The 22,964-nt window shown below is 43.6% G+C and overlaps 1 protein-coding gene and 1 long non-coding RNA gene across 3 annotated transcripts; both read right to left on the bottom strand.

The window, feature by feature from the left end:
* Window positions 1–233: 233 nt before the first annotated feature.
* LOC306903557 (uncharacterized protein) lies at window positions 234–13,006 on the bottom strand. 2 transcript variants are annotated; one of them, XM_079472828.1, is made up of 4 exons: window positions 10,975–11,290; window positions 9,724–10,884; window positions 7,055–7,085; window positions 234–1,295 (listed from the first exon to the last, which is right to left on the bottom strand). In XM_079472828.1, exons 2-4 carry the CDS (start codon window positions 9,805–9,807, stop codon window positions 475–477), a joined length of 936 nt encoding a protein of 311 aa, XP_079328954.1. In that variant the 5' UTR covers window positions 9,808–10,884; window positions 10,975–11,290; the 3' UTR covers window positions 234–474. The 2 variants fall into 2 exon arrangements, with proteins under 2 accessions (XP_079328954.1, XP_079328953.1); XM_079472827.1 differs by having other exon boundaries at window positions 9,724–13,006.
* Window positions 13,007–14,974: 1,968 nt separating this feature from the next.
* On the bottom strand, window positions 14,975–15,756 carry LOC306903559. The gene is made up of 3 exons (XR_013787563.1): window positions 15,655–15,756; window positions 15,201–15,234; window positions 14,975–15,088 (listed from the first exon to the last, which is right to left on the bottom strand). It is a non-coding gene; the product is annotated as an uncharacterized lncRNA (long non-coding RNA).
* Between the last annotated feature and the right edge of the window lie 7,208 nt (window positions 15,757–22,964).

Genomic DNA, 22,964 nt, shown 5'->3' with positions numbered 1-22,964 from the left:
GGAAAAGGGTTGCGTTGATGTGAGAAACGGCTAAGAGTGACACATTTTAGCAGACTCACAGTTGATGTTCAAATTCTTGTGCAAAACACGACGAGACGAACGTTTAGGTCTAATATAAACCTTAAAGACACCGACCTTTGGCCTTTGTTAATTATATATCCCCCTCCCCTCAAATATAAATATTATTATTCAATATTTTAAAAAAAAATATATATAAAAAAATATCATTGGATAAATACTCAATTCCATACCTTTAATTCCAGACTGAGGATCAGATGAGCTGTTTCTATTCAATACACTTTGATCATCAGTATACAGAAACTTCACCAGATCCCAAAACTGCACAAACCTCTTATTTGTTGACAATACTACCACTGCTGAAGTAACATTCCTACAAAGGTTTTTTTCTGAAATGTTACAGTAATGTTCTCTGAACGTTTTACCTGTCCAACAAGATAAAAGTCACAAGTAATTTTAACAAGTAACTGCTGAAGATCTCATGGATCTTCTGATCTGAACAGTTTCATGTGGATGAACTTTGCAACACTTCTTCATGTGAATCTCAAGAGGTCTTGATTTGAGAAAACTCTGTCCACATGATGAGCACGGGTGAGATTTCTGTTCAGAGCACATATGCGATGCTACACCTGTGTGTGTCTTCTTCTTGTGATTTTTAAATTTGGAGAGTTTTGAGAAGGTCATTCCACAGATGGAACAGACATACGACTTCACATCTGTATGAATCTTCATGTGTTGCTTCAGGTTATTTGCAGAAATAAATGCTTTACTGCACTGTTCACACTGAAATGATCTCAGTCCAGAATGATAGAGAAGATGATCTCTCAATGAAGGTGCCCAGGAAAAACTCTTTCCACACTCATGACATCTGTAAGGTTTTTCTCCAGTGTGAATTCTCATGTGCTCATTAAGGCTGTCTTTACGAACAAAGATCTTTCCACACTGCTCACATTTAGAAGATTTTTCTCCAGTGTGAATTCTCATGTGCCTGTTAAGGTTGTATTCACGATTGAAGGTCAATCCACACTGGTCACATCTGTACGGCCGTTCTCTAGTGTGAATTTTCATGTGCGCATTAAGATTGGATTTGCATGAGAAGATCTTTTTACACTGAGGGCACATGTGAGAATTTTTGTCTGTTGTTATTTGAGATTTGTTTTGTGGGATATTCTTCTCAGTGTTCGAGCAGCTCACAGGTTCTTCTCCAGTTATGAGATGATGGTGTTTCTCCTCCGTTTCATTCGGTTCTGAACTTTCCTCCTTCACTTCCATCAGGTCTAAAATAAACAGAGAACATCATTATGATCAATATCACATAGTACAGAAATGCAATGATAGGGTTGCAAGCTCTCATGCAGGCTCTATAAGTACATCTCTATAAAAATGAACCATTTTATTTTAGTTTTACTATAATATGTAAGGGACAATCCAGGGCTAGATGTAGAGACCAAGAACACCCAATCACTGAGTGCCTCTGCGAAGTGCATTCCATTCCCTTAATCCCTAAATGACTTGTATTTTCGACAGTTAATTTCAAACATTGATCAAACTGACTGGAACTACCCGTGCATTAAACGGTTTTAATGCACACCTTACAGCCAATCAGAATCAACTATTCAAACAGACCATGGAATGATTGTAGAAGAAAAATCATCAATCATTTTCCTAAGGGAACACTTAAATACGTTCACATTGTTATCGAAAAGAAAGAGAATCATCTTTTATATTACATTTTTACAAGGAACCTCCCAGACATGCCCACTTCATATGACATCATCTTACTGTGGCACATTTCCACTTTAAAGCTCCATAGAAATATATTTTCTAGTAATTTCCAGAAAGAAGTAGTCAGTTCTACACAGACAACTGTGTGGGGTTGTGTAGGAAAAGCAAACAAAAGAGGAAAATCTCCCCTTGCAAACAAACCCACCCAACACTGGCGGAAATAAATCTCACTCCAACATGTTGATAATTTTGTTGAAATTGACTTTGTTTACACCCTGAAATTTTATTTGAATAAACGCGTCGTTGATACAGATGTCCATACAAAGGATACGGTCTCGTACATGGGTGTACTTTTTTACGAATAGAATACAGAATACAGGATATAGGAGAGGGTATTATTTATACTTGATGATCATCTAGACATACGTAAAAGGACAATAAGATTAGCAGTTATTGACCGGGACTTGTAACTGACCCCGCCTGGATGCTTCCGTGTTCTGATTCTTTACAGTCTCAACACATTACAGTGACATTTCACTCCAGATGTACATCCCCTTTGATGAATTACTAATTTAGGAATCACGATTTTGCATAGAAACTACAGGTTTGTCGCGTTATTCGGTCAAAAAGTTACAAAATAGAATCCCCTTAGGCATTTCATTTAATGAGGACTATTCCGTTGTTTGCCCACCAGAGGGAGACTGTCGCGCAGGTCTTGTTGCATAATTGCATCATTCAGTGCAGTGCAGAGTATTGCATCGGATAAAAGTGTTTGCCATATAAGATGAACACCTCCCAAGAGAAAATTTAATCTAAGTGTTTATGGTTTAAACAACTAGAACTTAAATACATTACAAAACACGTTTTAAGGCTTGAACTGATGCATTTCTTTCATGCAGTCTCCTGTAAAACATGTATGATGATACAGTACAGATTAAAGACCAACACAACTAGAACAGTAAGTGTTATCTTGTGTTTCTGCAACTGTGAAATGTTTCTCTCCGCTCTGAGTTCTCGTATGCTTCTTGAGGTTACTCATAAATCTTTCCACACTGAAGTCATGCAAAAGACTGATGACTACACTGATGACCCGCAAAAGGTTTCTCTCCAGTGAATTCTCATGTGTGTCTTAAGGCTACTTGTATCTGTAAAACTCTTTCCACACTGTAGACATCCATGAGGTTTCTCTCCAGTGTGAATTCTTATGTGAATCTTTAGGTGACTCGTAGCTGGAAAACTCTTTCCACACTGTAGACATGCGTGATGTTTCTCTCCAGTGTGAATTCTCATGTGTGTATATATATATATATATATATGTCTGTGTGTTCACTCACAAATCTAAAACAAGACACCTGCTTAGCCTTTCAGCTGAAATTGCAACCAGCAGTGTTTGAAAGGCACAAGGCTATTCTGTCTATTCTGTTTTGAATGTGTGGTTCACAGTTTTGACAGCAGTGTGTTAGCATTTGAACAAAGTGCTGTAAATCCACAGTGTTGTGTAGGTCGTGGTTAAAGTCGTGGCATAAGTGTGTAGAGTTTTGAAAACTGTGTCCAAGCAATGAAAAACGAACTAGAGTTTGGTCCACATGAACTGCTGCTGTGCAGACTGTAGTTAGAGTTTTGCACATGTGACTCCAGTTGTGCCCACTGTCGTTTAGCTATCGAAAAAAACTGTATTTATACTTGATGATCATCTAGACATACGTAAAAGGACAATAAGATAGCAGTTATTGACCGGGACTTGTAACTGACCCCGCCTGGATGCTTCCGTGTTCTGATTCTTTACAGTCTCAACACATTACAGTGACATTTCACTCCAGATGTACATCCCCTTTGATGAATGAATAATTTAGGAATCACGATTTTGCATAGAAACTACAGGTTTATCACGTTATTCTGTCAAAAAATTACAAAATAGAATCCCCTTAGGCATTTCATTTAATGAGGACTATTCCGTTGTTTGCCCACCAGAGGGAGACTGTCGCGCAGGTCTTCTTGTTGCATAATTGCATTTGTCTACTGAGAAGGTATGAATATCAAATTGCTCAACTGTGATTTGTTTAGGATTATTCTTCTATCGGAAACACCTAAGGACATTGCGTATACATAATTGGAACACTATCCTCAATTAGCTAAATTAAAAAATAGTTTTTAGAATATTATTCCTAAAAGAAAACGGTGTTATGGAATTGCAGTCCACCAGGAACATCGGATATATATGCATATATATATATATATATATATATATATATATATATATATATATATATATATATATATACACACACACACATATATATGCTGATAATGGCTTTGGCTCTCACAAGTCCCTAACCATATAATCACACACACGAGGGACACGCGACAGTGTCTGAGGGACGATACCTACTTCAAACTCACCCTAACACCTAAGGTCAGGCACCCCCGTGCAATTATAGCCCTAATGACAGGTCCCCCTAGGTCCGGGGTAGTTCATGCCATAACCACATTCATGCAAAACACAACGAGACGAACGTTTACGGTCTAATATAAACCTTAAAGACACCGACCTTTGGCCTTTGTTAATTATATGTCCCCTCTCCCCTCAAATATAAATATTATTATTCAATATTATTAGAAAAAATATATATAAAACATCTTTTTCACTTTTGGACTTAGGAACCTTTTCGAAAACTTCACCAGGGGGCTCATTCGAAAACGAAAGCTCGGATCGATTCCAAACCTTCGCCGTCGTGTTCAGCGGCCTCGAAACTATACATGGGCGTGTCTCATTTTCAATTTAGACTTTATATAAGGGGGGCTCAATGGCGTATCTCGGCTGGTGGTGGCGCTATAGAGTTTAAATAAAGTGCATCGGAAAGGGCGTCCTCCAAATAGTGTGTGTGCAGAGTTTCAAGTTTCTGCTCCACGAAACGACAGAGATAATCGCCTTCAGAGAAGCATTCTGGGGCTAGTGTATGATCCTCTGCTGTATAATCATGGTGTTCATCTCTAATCCTAACCCTAACCCTAACCCTAACCCTAACCCCTAACCCTAACCCTAACCCTAACCTAACCCAAACTTGGAATACCAAAAACCTAAATGTCAAACACCTAATGTCAGGTAACCTTGAGGCAGGCAGGGATGCGGGTCAAAGAAAGATCTCCCTATCCGAATCAAAATTCTGAACCTAAGGTCAGGAAACTTAGAGTACCAAAACCTAAATGTCACACACCTAATGTCAGGTAACCTTGAGGCAAGCAGGGATGCGGGTCAAAGAAAGATCTCCCTATCCGAATCAAAATTCTAAACCTAAGGTCAGGAAACTTAGAGTACCAAAACCTAAATGTCACACACCTAATGTCAGGTAACCTTGAGGCAAGCAGGGATGCGGGTCAAAGAAAGATCTCCCTATCCGAATCAAAATTCTAAACCTAAGGTCAGGAAACTTAGAGTACCAAAACCTAAATGTCAAACACCTAATGTCAGGTAACCTTGAGGCAAGCAGGAATGCGGGTCAAAAAAGATCACCAGGAGACAGGACCGGACGGCAAATAACTAAAGGACCATTGGGATCATAAGGTTTAAAAGTCAAGGTTATGGTAGGAGTTATCAGATATCAGGGAGGACTCGGCGAGGCGGACCGGGGCTCAGAGAGTTGCCTCTGGAAAAAGGGAAAGGGGAGGGCTTAAGAACTATACTACAAACACTTGAAGGACGGCCGGGTTTGGTCAACGGGGATAAACATCTATGCAAGCAACACCGCGGTAGTTAGGGGTCCTGCGACACTCAAAAAACATGCGTCGGCCCGTGCCTTTTCTTCAGCTTCCTACACCAAACTACAGGCAATGCGCCGTGGGGGTTGCTGTCGTATTTCGTATTCCCTATACTTGCCAGTGCCTCGGACCTAGGGTGTCGCTAGGAGACAAACAGAGAGGGTGGAGATAGTACATCGTCTGGCTGTTAGAGAAAGAGGAGGGACGGGGGGAAGGGGACGGTAAGTCAAGGGGGTAGGCGGTAGGTACCCATTGGAAAGACCCTATGCCCAGTCAGGCGAGGTCGGCCGATGCAGTCACGTCGGACGACCTCGTAGACAAGGCTGCCAAAACATAGACGTAGGGGGTTGACCAGGGAGAATATGAGTGGGCGGGAGTACCTTGTCAGCTGGCCTACCTGGTCCCTCGGGGGTTTCCCGCGGGGGACAGGGTAGGCGAGCGACCCTATGCCCAGTCAGGCGAGGGTGAGGTCGGCCGAGGCAGTCACGTCGGACGACCTCGTAGACAAGGTTGCCAAAAGATAGACATAGGGGGTGGACCAAGGGGTCAGGGAGAATATAAGGGGGAGGGAAGACCTTAACAGTGGACTTCCGGTTGGGGGACGTAATACCGGGAGGGGTAGGTGGTTAGAGTCAGTTTACTCCAAAACGGTAACTTTTTTTTATATATAACTCACTACCAGTGTGTAGGCTGGGTCAAATAGGCATAACATAGCATGAGTGTATCAGAGCAGAAGCAAATGGAAAGTAGAGATCACAGAGAGTAGGTCAAGCAATTAAATAATAAATATCATTTAAATGCATCGCTAATAATTATTTTCATAGGAGCAACTCAAATAAAAATCCACACTAGCTGGGAGCCAAATAATATTTGGAAGGATAGGAAAATGGATTTAAAGGGGGATTTGTAATCATGAAGCAATAAAAATTACATAAGGATTAAAGGTAATCAATATGGGAGGTATTAGTTCGATAAGTGGTACAATTCGACAGAAGGATACAAAGAAGGGTACTACGAATAAGAACACTGTTTCTTTACTTGACCCTTATTTTTTACAAACAAATAAGAGAAAGGGAATAGAACAAACAAAAGGAAAGAGGTAATTAATAGGGAAATAATCAATTAGATTACTAATTAATAATCCTAAAGGGGCAATTGACTTAATCACTAAACAGACATGCCAGTAATTAGGTAATCAATTCGGTAAGTGGTTGAGGGACGACAGCCTAAAGGGGGCAATTGACTTAATCACTAAACAGACATGCCAGTAATTAGGTAATCAATTCGGTAAGTGGTTGAGGGACGACAGCCTAAAGGGGGCAATTGACTTAATCACTAAACAGACATGCCAGCAGGTAGAAAAATAGGGGAATGGCATGGGTTAATGACGTAGTAATAAGTTAAAGGTACATTTATAATAATTTGGAAGATAATAAAAGAAGGGATTACAAGCAAAATGGTGCAGGAACTAGGGGTGGAGTTAATAAACAAACAAACACAGGAAAGAGAAGAAAATAAAAGTATAAAAAGAAGAAAAAAAGAAAAAAACACTCACCACTTTGGAGTAGAGGATCACGGGGAGGCACCTGGGGGAGCAAAGGTTTGAGTTTAGGATTAGATGCACTCTACAGTGACTCTAAGGTAAGAAGGAAGGGGGGAAGGTAAAGGGTTTATTTGGTTTTATTTTGGTTTTTATAAGGGTCTAACATAACATAACAGAACGGCATGTGTTGTGATATGATGTGATGGGACAGTCTGGCTACCTTGCGGTGTTAACAAGGACTGTCACCACGGTAAGTATCCAGCCTCCCTGGGTCCATTCGGACAGCACGCAGGGTAGGTGGCCCTGGGTCGGTGGGCTTTAAATGGATCCCAAAATCATTTGGGTGAGTAGCACCTACCATGCAACAGTACATTGACACGACTCTCTTTGCGGGTATTCAAAGGGAATGTTGCGACAATTGGAAAGAGTAGGGAGGGGTCCATGGAGACAGCTGGCAGAGGACAGCAAGAAGAGCTGGGATAAGAGCTGGGATTGTCTTCAAGCCGAATGGGGGCCTTTTCTAGGATCAACAGCTAGACCAGAATAATAAACGGGACGGGTTGTAAGAGCCTTAAAGCATGGGGGAAGGGACTACCTTCGGCAAATTGGATAATAATGTCAAGTTACAATAAGGAATAGACTAATATTAAATGGTCTGGGCCCGGTAGCAAAACTTTGGGCGAAGGGACCCCAGAAACAAGTAAAGTTACCTGTAATTACCACAAATTTGTCCAAAAGCTACAAAATTAGAAAACCAGACGAATCCCCAAAAAATAGAATTGTGGATTCGTACAGGGCAGACATACGATTGGCTTGGAGACACACGCCAAGGGTTGATCCCCTGCGGCGGGCCACCTCAGACGAGGGTGTTTAGTAGTTCAAGGCCGAAACATCCGATGAATCTGGGGACCACTACTACTGAGGATGTGTCTCTAGAAATTTCCCTCAGACATACAAGTGAGGGGCGGGAGTAAGATCTGGGACATAGGTCTCGGAATATATCTCCCTATCCAAATAAAAATTCTAAACCTAAGGTCAGGAAACTTATAATACCAAAAAATCTAAATGTCAAACACCTAATGTCAGGTAACCTTGAGGCAGGCAGGGATTCGGGTCAAAGAAAGATCTCCCTATCCGAATCAAAATTCTAAACCTAAGGTCAGGAAACTTAGAGTACCAAAAACCTAAATGTTAAACACCTAATGTCAGGTAACCTTGAGGCAAGCAGGGATGCGGGTCGGAAAAAGGATCTTCCTATCCGAATCAAATTCTAAACCTAAGGTCAGGAAACTTGGAATACCAAAAACCTAAATGTCAAACACCTAATGTCAGGTAACCTTGAGGCAGGCAGGGATGCGGGTCAAAGAAAGATCTCCCTATCCGAATCAAAATTCTGAACCTAAGGTCAGGAAACTTAGAGTACCAAAACCTAAATGTCACACACCTAATGTCAGGTAACCTTGAGGCAAGCAGGGATGCGGGTCAAAGAAAGATCTCCCTATCCGAATCAAAATTCTAAACCTAAGGTCAGGAAACTTAGAGTACCAAAACCTAAATGTCACACACCTAATGTCAGGTAACCTTGAGGCAAGCAGGGATGCGGGTCAAAGAAAGATCTCCCTATCCGAATCAAAATTCTAAACCTAAGGTCAGGAAACTTAGAGTACCAAAACCTAAATGTCAAACACCTAATGTCAGGTAACCTTGAGGCAAGCAGGAATGCGGGTCAAAAAAGATCACCAGGAGACAGGACCGGACGGCAAATAACTAAAGGACCATTGGGATCATAAGGTTTAAAAGTCAAGGTTATGGTAGGAGTTATCAGATATCAGGGAGGACTCGGCGAGGCGGACCGGGGCTCAGAGAGTTGCCTCTGGAAAAAGGGAAAGGGGAGGGCTTAAGAACTATACTACAAACACTTGAAGGACGGCCGGGTTTGGTCAACGGGGATAAACATCTATGCAAGCAACACCGCGGTAGTTAGGGGTCCTGCGACACTCAAAAAACATGCGTCGGCCCGTGCCTTTTCTTCAGCTTCCTACACCAAACTACAGGCAATGCGCCGTGGGGGTTGCTGTCGTATTTCGTATTCCCTAACCCTAACCCTAAGTCCCACAAAATTCATTTCTTTTCACGATTGACATTGACAGTCTGTACACTAACATTGACACCCCGACCGGCCTTGAAGCAGTGAAAAAATTCATGCTCAAATACCCGGATTCTCACAGACCAGACGAACATCTGTTAAAACTCCTAGAAATAAATTTGACCAAAAATGATTTTGAATTCGACTCCAAATTTTATCTTCAGGTCAAGGGTACGGCCATGGGCAAGAAGTTTGCGCCCTCGTATGCAAACATTTTCATGGCAGACTGGGAACAAACGGCTCTTTCAGCATGTGCCCTAAAACCGTTTGCTTATTTCAGGTTCTTGGATGACATCTGGGGTGTTTGGACCCACACTGAGGATGATTTTCTCGCTTTTATTGCACACCTGAATTCACATCAGGAATCCATCAGTGTAAAATACAGTTTGGACAGGTCAGAGGTCAACTTTTTAGATGTGGTCTCATACAAGGGGCCCGAGTTTCTGGAGACGGGTCGATTGGACTTTAGAGTCTACTTTAAAGACACAGACACACATTCGTTGCTACACAAAAACAGTTTCCACCCAAAACACACCTTTAAGGGTATCATCAAATCGCAACTCCTCAGATTCAAAAGGATCTGCTCGCAGCCTTCGTCCTTTCTTGAGGCCACGAACATCCTCTTCCGGGCCCTCAGAAACCGTGGTTACAGCAGATCGTTCCTTCGGAAAATATTAAAAACATTTGACAAGCCAAGGAATACACCGGGGATTGCATTACAAAACAGACATAAAATCATCCCACTCACGGCCCTCTACTCAAAACAATGTGTCTCACTCAATTCGGCTATCAAAGAAAATTTCTTGAAGTTCCTTGGACCTACAAAATTCCTGCAGCACCACAGACCCATTGCAGCGTACAAACGCAACGACAATCTACAGGACAGACTCGTCTGTAGCAAGCTTCGTACTCCAACCCCGTCGGGCCGAGTAGGCCGTTGCAAGTATTTCGTACAGAAACAATGGGTTATGAGCAGGTACAACAAAAAAATCTTCAAGATTTCCCGACCTCTGACACATGAAACCATTAACTGTATTTATCTAGTCTTCTGCACTAGATGTCGCAGACAATACGTGGGTCAGACGAAGAATGAACTCAGAGTCAGAGCTTATCAACATGCACATAACATTTTGCACAAGATTGATAAACGTAGACATCTGGTTCAACATTTCCTGACCCACGGTCTGCCTGCATTCAGGGTAACCGGTCTCCAGTCAAATCCAGCATGGTCTCTAAGGGAGAGACTTAGAGCCGAGAGCGTCTGGATTAAACGCCTGGACACGGTTTACCCTAGAGGCCTGAACGAGGCTTAAACAATCTTTCCCCTCACACTGCTCCTCCCATTTGGGTGTGTTATAACATTTGATGGCCACCCACACCTCATCCCTAACACCTAATGTCACTATCCCCTCGTGTATCACACCTGAGGGCACACCCTTATCCCCTTTCCTAACCCTCTCCTAACACCTAATATCAGGACCCCCTTGTGTATTACGCCTAAGACCTCACCATAACCCCACTCCTTACACCTAACATTAGTAACCCTGGGCATCTTAAACCTAAAACAAAAATAACAATGAGCCTACTTACCTTTCAAACACTTACCTCACCTCCTGGAATCCAATCCTGGTCAACACGCCATTTAAAAGACCAAGTTTTGGCCGGTCGCTGATGCATAAAGGTTGTTGGGTTGCTTCTATATACACACACACACACACACATATATGGAATATAACATAACACAACACAATTTGGTCAGCATTTACATACACAAATAAAATATTACAGGAATTGTGGGGACACTCGTGTGCGGCATCGTTTTCTCCTCTTGGCCTCGGGTGACCTTAGGTGGTCAGTAGAGGGTGGGCCAGTGCACAGCCATTTCTGGGGCCTCAGGGCCCTAGATCTTGGATTTTTTGCCCCTAACAAAGCCCGTGCCACTTTCTCTGAGCCTTTGGATAGCCCTTGGTCGAGATTAGTTTTCGTTTGTTGTACACTTTTGATTCCTATGACACAAATTAATAATACATATTCTTATCAACATGCAACATACTCATACAAGTGATATATTTTCCCCACATTTCTTAGAGGAGCACTGGGATGAAGGATACCCAATTTTATGGGAAGGAAAATGTTTACACATATACACATAATGTTTGGCGCATAGTTTACATGTTTGTTTACACATTTCTCCACAAATAGTTCGTTTTTTTCAAGAAAGCTGTCTTGAATAAATTATTTAACCTCATTTTGCGCCATATATATTTATATTGGAATTTTCCTTCGTGTTTATAACCGTTATTTTACCAATTTATTGTTCAAACGCGATCTTCGGTGGGCGTGACGTCATCCGAGGTCCATTTACACGTGGTAGAAACCGATCTATTTGTACTACTTTAAAGCTCATTTCAGCTATGCGATTCTTTACAGGACACTTAAAGGAATGTTTGAGTCGTATATTTCAACTTTTAGAAACTTTCCTTCTCCTGATAAACACTTTTAAAGATTCGTTCGTTTCTTCCGGTTTTAACGTGAGGACGTGATGACGTCATCACTGACGCAATCACGCTCAAGATCGCTCTAACTTCTTTTCTCACTCTAATACATGTTTTATCTTTTAATAATATTCTTTACTCGACCGTAAGAAACTTTACTTACCTCCCGTGATCGAGTTTTGAAGCTATTTCGTCTCGAAAGGCTTTAAAAATCCATTTAGAAATACGTGCGTTTTTTTTCAGACGCTAGGCTATATAGCGGACGCAGCTGCCAGCGTGCTCTCATTTCATGCTATTCTCTGTAGACAGCTGGTCGCAGCCATTTTCGCTCCTCCACTACTACTTCAACAATTATTGTATTCAGATTGTTATTTTGTTTGTTGTTGAATGATTGTTCAGCACACTGTTTTGATTAAGTTCAAGTCAGCCTGAAGAAGGTATTAATTGTTTACCGAAACGTCGCGATTGACTTGAACAGTTTGGCCATTTTATTCAAGTTTATTTAGTTTTATTTGGTTTAATTCATTTTCTTTTGTTCTAGTTCTGTTCAGAACGTTTAAAACTCTTTTGTGTGTATATATATCTCTTTCTAAAAAACATAAAAAGTTCTAAAACGACCAAAAAAATCTAAAAAACATTTTAAAATCCCCCCCAAAAAATACACACACAGTTCATACAACATGGAACAGTTTCGTGGGAGGTCTACACAGAGGACCACACCACGCCTTAAAATCAGACACAACAGCGTGACTCCTGATTTTACACGCTTTAATTATACACCTCAGAACACTTCAGCACGTCCCCGTGCTAGGGAGCGTGGTTTCCCATACAGGAGACCAAATAACACAGCTCCACAGGCCCGCCCTGCAAGAAATAGATACAACACAAATAACAATGGGTATCAAGACAGGGAATTTTACGGTGCCACTTTTAGGGAGGTGTCCAGGCCTGGGCCCTCCCTACATATCCCTGTTGTACAGGATGAACATTATTATGGGCTTGGAGATCCATACAGATCTCCCCATGACGATGCCCATTACGAAACAGTTGCAGGCCCATACAGGCCTCCTGTTCACATTAATAGGGATAAAAGACGTCAAAATGCTAGAATGAGGGAATCACGTCCTCACCAGGGCGATCCAGTGCGGCGCAGACAGGTCTGGCGTGAAGGTTTCTATGGGGATGCAGAGACGAGGGATAGGCTTGAGTTATCTCGGCCACAACACCCTGATCCCCAACCTAACAGACAAAATGTTAGAAACCACCGCACATACACCCCCTCCATTCAGAGACCCAGAAAGGTTTCTTTCACTTTTCATGGAGGTAGCCGAGATGACGTGGACTTTCCCCTACACGATACTTACCTCACTAACAGGAATAGGGGCCGACAGTATCGCCCCTCCTCAAACAGCAGAACGAGGAACATACCTGCAAGAGTATACAGACATAATGTCAGACAAAACACCAATGTCACACCTGTTAGGGAGAGCAGGAATAATGCAAGACAAAACCCTAATTTCACACCGGCACCACCTCAGCTCAAAACAACAATTAAATTGTTTTACGAGCTCATCCGACAGGTACACCACTTGGATAAGGTTACCACAAAAGTGCAAGACAACCAGCCAATCACGTTCCAAAGGCTCACTAACCTCCTTATAGAGACGGTGAGGCCAGCTTTTGCAAACGAGAGAGTTGCACAGCGACTACAGGGGAACGCCAAAGATTGGTCACACAACACACAATTGATTCTCGAACAGCACTACGATTCGATGATCGAAACCACAAAACAGAGCATACGTAACCAGACCAATCAAGCTGATTGGCCTGAGGCATTTGAGGTGGCTTCACATTGGGCTGACCGGAATTACAGCGGTAGGATCAGCCAAGAAACTTTTCAACAAGCCAAGGCCCTAATTACAGCAGAAAAAACTGTTACTGGCAGTAGTACGACGACACGGGTTACCCCGACAGTATCCACAGGGACAGAAACCTCTCGTACTTATGCGGCTGTCGTCATTGGCGCCTCCTCTAGTCGGGCCACCGCTTCGTCCTCCAGTCAAACACCCATACAGGCCCTGAAGCCTCTACCGTCCGATACTCCTGCTAACGCCGCTCCCTTACAACAAATAATAAATCGTAGAGACATTGAAATACAAACCTCTCCAATGTTCATTGAACAGGGTAAAGTGGCCACTCCTCCATGCAGAGGAGATTGGTCTTTTGAGGAGGAAGCTCCTCCCCAGGACCTGCCTGAGTCCCTTCAGCCCATACAGGCTGGAGCGCCTCAACCCTGCGAACAAAGGAAGAAATTACAAAAGAGCCGCCACCTAGGACCTAGAACCGAACCCTCTCTAGCGATTCCGCCACCCCAGAGCCGCCCCGAAACGCCAGAGCCGTTAATCTCTGTTTTAGAGGCCCCACCCGAGGATAACCCTACCTCACCTAACCCTCCGGCGCTAGACCAGGATGTTGGATGGGCCCCTATTCCACAAATGTCAACCCCGATTGCTCCCTCGGAGGATTCCCGACATAGCGGTATTTTCTCAGACGATTCACCGTCCCCGCTTACAGAGATCCTCCAGGAATACGACCTCCTTGAGGACCCGGTCCCACAGCAGGACAATGGAGTGGGCTTAGAGCGTGGGGAACATGGGGTCGCACTACCTGCGCTATCTCCAATAATACCGCTACTGAGGGACAACACTAATATTGAGCCCCAAATGATCAGCAGCCCACCCTCCACGGCTCCTAACATGCCATTTCGTCACACTAACACGGACAAAACGCATTGGAGTCTTACCTGTAGAAAAAGATGGCTCATCATTGGGGACTCGAACGTCTCCAGGTTCCCCGAATCTGATGACCCTGATCTCCAGATGGACAGCTACCCTGGGGCGAAGTTTTGTCACGCAATCGGCCTGTTGGAAAAGGGAACATGGGACACAACGCCAGAGAAATTAATACTCTCATTCGGTTTGAACAACCGGAGCCAGAGGTACAGTGATACGGCTATAACAGAAATCCAGAAGGCCTACAAAAAAGCGGAAGACATTTTACCAAAAACAGCTATTTTGGTCCCTCTAATCAATTTCTCGAGAGCATTGCCGCCGCCAGAGCAGGAAATGTTAGAAAGCATGAATGACTTCATCAAACAGAATCTGACCTTCATCCCTCTGCTGGCTTCCACACATTTCCAGGTGGAAACGGACGGTATCCATTGGAAACCGGCCACGGCAAGAGCTATCCAAACACATTGGCTCTCCCATTTAAACTCCTAATTCCCGTCAACCCAAATCGTGGTACACATAAGCTCGTCGTCAACTTATCAAAGTCCTTCGTGCTAACAGACGACCAAAACTCAGTCCTTAAAAAAGGCCTTTCTTATATCCCCACCCCGTCGAGCTGCAAAAAGAAGGAATTGTTAGCGGACATGCAGGCATATCACCGCAGACTTAAACTGGAGGCGTTTTTTGAGGGCAAGAAGAACAATAAAACTAAGATACCGTTTACTCACCCCTCCGGTTGGGAACCCTCGTTGTCTAGCCTACCTAAAGAAATTGAGAAGACTATTAGAGCTGACAATTTTGCGTTCAAAAAATTACATTGGGGTTTGGGGGCGACACACAATTTGACCGTTGGTGAAAAGAAAGCCCTCAGAGAGCTAGGCAACAACACTGACATAGTTATCAAACCAGCTGACAAAGGTAACGCCACAGTCATTTTAGACAGAGCGCAATACATTGCGGAAGGACTGAGACAACTTTCGGTTGCGGAACATTACCGTCCACTCGAGGGGCCCATTTACACTGACACCATCAAGGAGATAGAGGACATTCTGGAAGATATGTGTTCTAGAAAAATCATAGGCTCTAAACAAAAAGATTACCTCACGGGGGAAGGACCACCCCGGCCCAGGAGACTTTACCTGTTGCCAAAGATTCATAAGGAGCCAGAAAAGTGGAGCGTACCTTTTGAGGTCCCACCGGGCAGACCAATCGTTTCCGACTGCAACAGCGAGACATATTTCACGGCAGAGTATATAGAACACTTTCTCAATCCTCTCTCCACCAGACATCCAAGCTACCTGAAAGACACGTACGATTTTATTTCAAAAATTCGTAAACTCAAAGTCCCACAAAATTCATTTCTTTTCACGATTGACATTGACAGTCTGTACACTAACATTGACACCCCGACCGGCCTTGAAGCAGTGAAAAAATTCATGCTCAAATACCCGGATTCTCACAGACCAGACGAACATCTGTTAAAACTCCTAGAAATAAATTTGACCAAAAATGATTTTGAATTCGACTCCAAATTTTATCTTCAGGTCAAGGGTACGGCCATGGGCAAGAAGTTTGCGCCCTCGTATGCAAACATTTTCATGGCAGACTGGGAACAAACGGCTCTTTCAGCATGTGCCCTAAAACCGTTTGCTTATTTCAGGTTCTTGGATGACATCTGGGGTGTTTGGACCCACACTGAGGATGATTTTCTCGCTTTTATTGCACACCTGAATTCACATCAGGAATCCATCAGTGTAAAATACAGTTTGGACAGGTCAGAGGTCAACTTTTTAGATGTGGTCTCATACAAGGGGCCCGAGTTTCTGGAGACGGGTCGATTGGACTTTAGAGTCTACTTTAAAGACACAGACACACATTCGTTGCTACACAAAAACAGTTTCCACCCAAAACACACCTTTAAGGGTATCATCAAATCGCAACTCCTCAGATTCAAAAGGATCTGCTCGCAGCCTTCGTCCTTTCTTGAGGCCACGAACATCCTCTTCCGGGCCCTCAGAAACCGTGGTTACAGCAGATCGTTCCTTCGGAAAATATTAAAAACATTTGACAAGCCAAGGAATACACCGGGGATTGCATTACAAAACAGACATAAAATCATCCCACTCACGGCCCTCTACTCAAAACAATGTGTCTCACTCAATTCGGCTATCAAAGAAAATTTCTTGAAGTTCCTTGGACCTACAAAATTCCTGCAGCACCACAGACCCATTGCAGCGTACAAACGCAACGACAATCTACAGGACAGACTCGTCTGTAGCAAGCTTCGTACTCCAACCCCGTCGGGCCGAGTAGGCCGTTGCAAGTATTTCGTACAGAAACAATGGGTTATGAGCAGGTACAACAAAAAAATCTTCAAGATTTCCCGACCTCTGACACATGAAACCATTAACTGTATTTATCTAGTCTTCTGCACTAGATGTCGCAGACAATACGTGGGTCAGACGAAGAATGAACTCAGAGTCAGAGCTTATCAACATGCACATAACATTTTGCACAAGATTGATAAACGTAGACATCTGGTTCAACATTTCCTGACCCACGGTCTGCCTGCATTCAGGGTAACCGGTCTCCAGTCAAATCCAGCATGGTCTCTAAGGGAGAGACTTAGAGCCGAGAGCGTCTGGATTAAACGCCTGGACACGGTTTACCCTAGAGGCCTGAACGAGGCTTAAACAATCTTTCCCCTCACACTGCTCCTCCCATTTGGGTGTGTTATAACATTTGATGGCCACCCACACCTCATCCCTAACACCTAATGTCACTATCCCCTCGTGTATCACACCTGAGGGCACACCCTTATCCCCTTTCCTAACCCTCTCCTAACACCTAATATCAGGACCCCCTTGTGTATTACGCCTAAGACCTCACCATAACCCCACTCCTTACACCTAACATTAGTAACCCTGGGCATCTTAAACCTAAAACAAAAATAACAATGAGCCTACTTACCTTTCAAACACTTACCTCACCTCCTGGAATCCAATCCTGGTCAACACGCCATTTAAAAGACCAAGTTTTGGCCGGTCGCTGATGCATAAAGGTTGTTGGGTTGCTTCTATATACACACACACACACACACATATATGGAATATAACATAACACAACACAATTTGGTCAGCATTTACATACACAAATAAAATATTACAGGAATTGTGGGGACACTCGTGTGCGGCATCGTTTTCTCCTCTTGGCCTCGGGTGACCTTAGGTGGTCAGTAGAGGGTGGGCCAGTGCACAGCCATTTCTGGGGCCTCAGGGCCCTAGATCTTGGATTTTTTGCCCCTAACAAAGCCCGTGCCACTTTCTCTGAGCCTTTGGATAGCCCTTGGTCGAGATTAGTTTTCGTTTGTTGTACACTTTTGATTCCTATGACACAAATTAATAATACATATTCTTATCAACATGCAACATACTCATACAAGTGATATATTTTCCCCACATTTCTTAGAGGAGCACTGGGATGAAGGATACCCAATTTTATGGGAAGGAAAATGTTTACACATATACACATAATGTTTGGCGCATAGTTTACATGTTTGTTTACACATTTCTCCACAAATAGTTCGTTTTTTTCAAGAAAGCTGTCTTGAATAAATTATTTAACCTCATTTTGCGCCATATATATTTATATTGGAATTTTCCTTCGTGTTTATAACCGTTATTTTACCAATTTATTGTTCAAACGCGATCTTCGGTGGGCGTGACGTCATCCGAGGTCCATTTACACGTGGTAGAAACCGATCTATTTGTACTACTTTAAAGCTCATTTCAGCTATGCGATTCTTTACAGGACACTTAAAGGAATGTTTGAGTCGTATATTTCAACTTTTAGAAACTTTCCTTCTCCTGATAAACACTTTTAAAGATTCGTTCGTTTCTTCCGGTTTTAACGTGAGGACGTGATGACGTCATCACTGACGCAATCACGCTCAAGATCGCTCTAACTTCTTTTCTCACTCTAATACATGTTTTATCTTTTAATAATATTCTTTACTCGACCGTAAGAAACTTTACTTACCTCCCGTGATCGAGTTTTGAAGCTATTTCGTCTCGAAAGGCTTTAAAAATCCATTTAGAAATACGTGCGTTTTTTTTCAGACGCTAGGCTATATAGCGGACGCAGCTGCCAGCGTGCTCTCATTTCATGCTATTCTCTGTAGACAGCTGGTCGCAGCCATTTTCGCTCCTCCACTACTACTTCAACAATTATTGTATTCAGATTGTTATTTTGTTTGTTGTTGAATGATTGTTCAGCACACTGTTTTGATTAAGTTCAAGTCAGCCTGAAGAAGGTATTAATTGTTTACCGAAACGTCGCGATTGACTTGAACAGTTTGGCCATTTTATTCAAGTTTATTTAGTTTTATTTGGTTTAATTCATTTTCTTTTGTTCTAGTTCTGTTCAGAACGTTTAAAACTCTTTTGTGTGTATATATATCTCTTTCTAAAAAACATAAAAAGTTCTAAAACGACCAAAAAAATCTAAAAAACATTTTAAAATCCCCCCCAAAAAATACACACACAGTTCATACAACATGGAACAGTTTCGTGGGAGGTCTACACAGAGGACCACACCACGCCTTAAAATCAGACACAACAGCGTGACTCCTGATTTTACACGCTTTAATTATACACCTCAGAACACTTCAGCACGTCCCCGTGCTAGGGAGCGTGGTTTCCCATACAGGAGACCAAATAACACAGCTCCACAGGCCCGCCCTGCAAGAAATAGATACAACACAAATAACAATGGGTATCAAGACAGGGAATTTTACGGTGCCACTTTTAGGGAGGTGTCCAGGCCTGGGCCCTCCCTACATATCCCTGTTGTACAGGATGAACATTATTATGGGCTTGGAGATCCATACAGATCTCCCCATGACGATGCCCATTACGAAACAGTTGCAGGCCCATACAGGCCTCCTGTTCACATTAATAGGGATAAAAGACGTCAAAATGCTAGAATGAGGGAATCACGTCCTCACCAGGGCGATCCAGTGCGGCGCAGACAGGTCTGGCGTGAAGGTTTCTATGGGGATGCAGAGACGAGGGATAGGCTTGAGTTATCTCGGCCACAACACCCTGATCCCCAACCTAACAGACAAAATGTTAGAAACCACCGCACATACACCCCCTCCATTCAGAGACCCAGAAAGGTTTCTTTCACTTTTCATGGAGGTAGCCGAGATGACGTGGACTTTCCCCTACACGATACTTACCTCACTAACAGGAATAGGGGCCGACAGTATCGCCCCTCCTCAAACAGCAGAACGAGGAACATACCTGCAAGAGTATACAGACATAATGTCAGACAAAACACCAATGTCACACCTGTTAGGGAGAGCAGGAATAATGCAAGACAAAACCCTAATTTCACACCGGCACCACCTCAGCTCAAAACAACAATTAAATTGTTTTACGAGCTCATCCGACAGGTACACCACTTGGATAAGGTTACCACAAAAGTGCAAGACAACCAGCCAATCACGTTCCAAAGGCTCACTAACCTCCTTATAGAGACGGTGAGGCCAGCTTTTGCAAACGAGAGAGTTGCACAGCGACTACAGGGGAACGCCAAAGATTGGTCACACAACACACAATTGATTCTCGAACAGCACTACGATTCGATGATCGAAACCACAAAACAGAGCATACGTAACCAGACCAATCAAGCTGATTGGCCTGAGGCATTTGAGGTGGCTTCACATTGGGCTGACCGGAATTACAGCGGTAGGATCAGCCAAGAAACTTTTCAACAAGCCAAGGCCCTAATTACAGCAGAAAAAACTGTTACTGGCAGTAGTACGACGACACGGGTTACCCCGACAGTATCCACAGGGACAGAAACCTCTCGTACTTATGCGGCTGTCGTCATTGGCGCCTCCTCTAGTCGGGCCACCGCTTCGTCCTCCAGTCAAACACCCATACAGGCCCTGAAGCCTCTACCGTCCGATACTCCTGCTAACGCCGCTCCCTTACAACAAATAATAAATCGTAGAGACATTGAAATACAAACCTCTCCAATGTTCATTGAACAGGGTAAAGTGGCCACTCCTCCATGCAGAGGAGATTGGTCTTTTGAGGAGGAAGCTCCTCCCCAGGACCTGCCTGAGTCCCTTCAGCCCATACAGGCTGGAGCGCCTCAACCCTGCGAACAAAGGAAGAAATTACAAAAGAGCCGCCACCTAGGACCTAGAACCGAACCCTCTCTAGCGATTCCGCCACCCCAGAGCCGCCCCGAAACGCCAGAGCCGTTAATCTCTGTTTTAGAGGCCCCACCCGAGGATAACCCTACCTCACCTAACCCTCCGGCGCTAGACCAGGATGTTGGATGGGCCCCTATTCCACAAATGTCAACCCCGATTGCTCCCTCGGAGGATTCCCGACATAGCGGTATTTTCTCAGACGATTCACCGTCCCCGCTTACAGAGATCCTCCAGGAATACGACCTCCTTGAGGACCCGGTCCCACAGCAGGACAATGGAGTGGGCTTAGAGCGTGGGGAACATGGGGTCGCACTACCTGCGCTATCTCCAATAATACCGCTACTGAGGGACAACACTAATATTGAGCCCCAAATGATCAGCAGCCCACCCTCCACGGCTCCTAACATGCCATTTCGTCACACTAACACGGACAAAACGCATTGGAGTCTTACCTGTAGAAAAAGATGGCTCATCATTGGGGACTCGAACGTCTCCAGGTTCCCCGAATCTGATGACCCTGATCTCCAGATGGACAGCTACCCTGGGGCGAAGTTTTGTCACGCAATCGGCCTGTTGGAAAAGGGAACATGGGACACAACGCCAGAGAAATTAATACTCTCATTCGGTTTGAACAACCGGAGCCAGAGGTACAGTGATACGGCTATAACAGAAATCCAGAAGGCCTACAAAAAAGCGGAAGACATTTTACCAAAAACAGCTATTTTGGTCCCTCTAATCAATTTCTCGAGAGCATTGCCGCCGCCAGAGCAGGAAATGTTAGAAAGCATGAATGACTTCATCAAACAGAATCTGACCTTCATCCCTCTGCTGGCTTCCACACATTTCCAGGTGGAAACGGACGGTATCCATTGGAAACCGGCCACGGCAAGAGCTATCCAAACACATTGGCTCTCCCATTTAAACTCCTAATTCCCGTCAACCCAAATCGTGGTACACATAAGCTCGTCGTCAACTTATCAAAGTCCTTCGTGCTAACAGACGACCAAAACTCAGTCCTTAAAAAAGGCCTTTCTTATATCCCCACCCCGTCGAGCTGCAAAAAGAAGGAATTGTTAGCGGACATGCAGGCATATCACCGCAGACTTAAACTGGAGGCGTTTTTTGAGGGCAAGAAGAACAATAAAACTAAGATACCGTTTACTCACCCCTCCGGTTGGGAACCCTCGTTGTCTAGCCTACCTAAAGAAATTGAGAAGACTATTAGAGCTGACAATTTTGCGTTCAAAAAATTACATTGGGGTTTGGGGGCGACACACAATTTGACCGTTGGTGAAAAGAAAGCCCTCAGAGAGCTAGGCAACAACACTGACATAGTTATCAAACCAGCTGACAAAGGTAACGCCACAGTCATTTTAGACAGAGCGCAATACATTGCGGAAGGACTGAGACAACTTTCGGTTGCGGAACATTACCGTCCACTCGAGGGGCCCATTTACACTGACACCATCAAGGAGATAGAGGACATTCTGGAAGATATGTGTTCTAGAAAAATCATAGGCTCTAAACAAAAAGATTACCTCACGGGGGAAGGACCACCCCGGCCCAGGAGACTTTACCTGTTGCCAAAGATTCATAAGGAGCCAGAAAAGTGGAGCGTACCTTTTGAGGTCCCACCAGGCAGACCAATCGTTTCCGACTGCAACAGCGAGACATATTTCACGGCAGAGTATATAGAACACTTTCTCAATCCTCTCTCCACCAGACATCCAAGCTACCTGAAAGACACGTACGATTTTATTTCAAAAATTCGTAAACTCAAAGTCCCACAAAATTCATTTCTTTTCACGATTGACATTGACAGTCTGTACACTAACATTGACACCCCGACCGGCCTTGAAGCAGTGAAAAAATTCATGCTCAAATACCCGGATTCTCACAGACCAGACGAACATCTGTTAAAACTCCTAGAAATAAATTTGACCAAAAATGATTTTGAATTCGACTCCAAATTTTATCTTCAGGTCAAGGGTACGGCCATGGGCAAGAAGTTTGCGCCCTCGTATGCAAACATTTTCATGGCAGACTGGGAACAAACGGCTCTTTCAGCATGTGCCCTAAAACCGTTTGCTTATTTCAGGTTCTTGGATGACATCTGGGGTGTTTGGACCCACACTGAGGATGATTTTCTCGCTTTTATTGCACACCTGAATTCACATCAGGAATCCATCAGTGTAAAATACAGTTTGGACAGGTCAGAGGTCAACTTTTTAGATGTGGTCTCATACAAGGGGCCCGAGTTTCTGGA

This window comes from Barbatula barbatula (assembly GCF_947034865.1).
Source record: "Barbatula barbatula genome assembly, chromosome: 14".
Classification (NCBI taxonomy): domain Eukaryota; kingdom Metazoa; phylum Chordata; class Actinopteri; order Cypriniformes; family Nemacheilidae; genus Barbatula; species Barbatula barbatula.
Note: the sequence above shows the minus strand (reverse complement) of the source record. Positions and strands in the feature narration are given on the sequence as shown.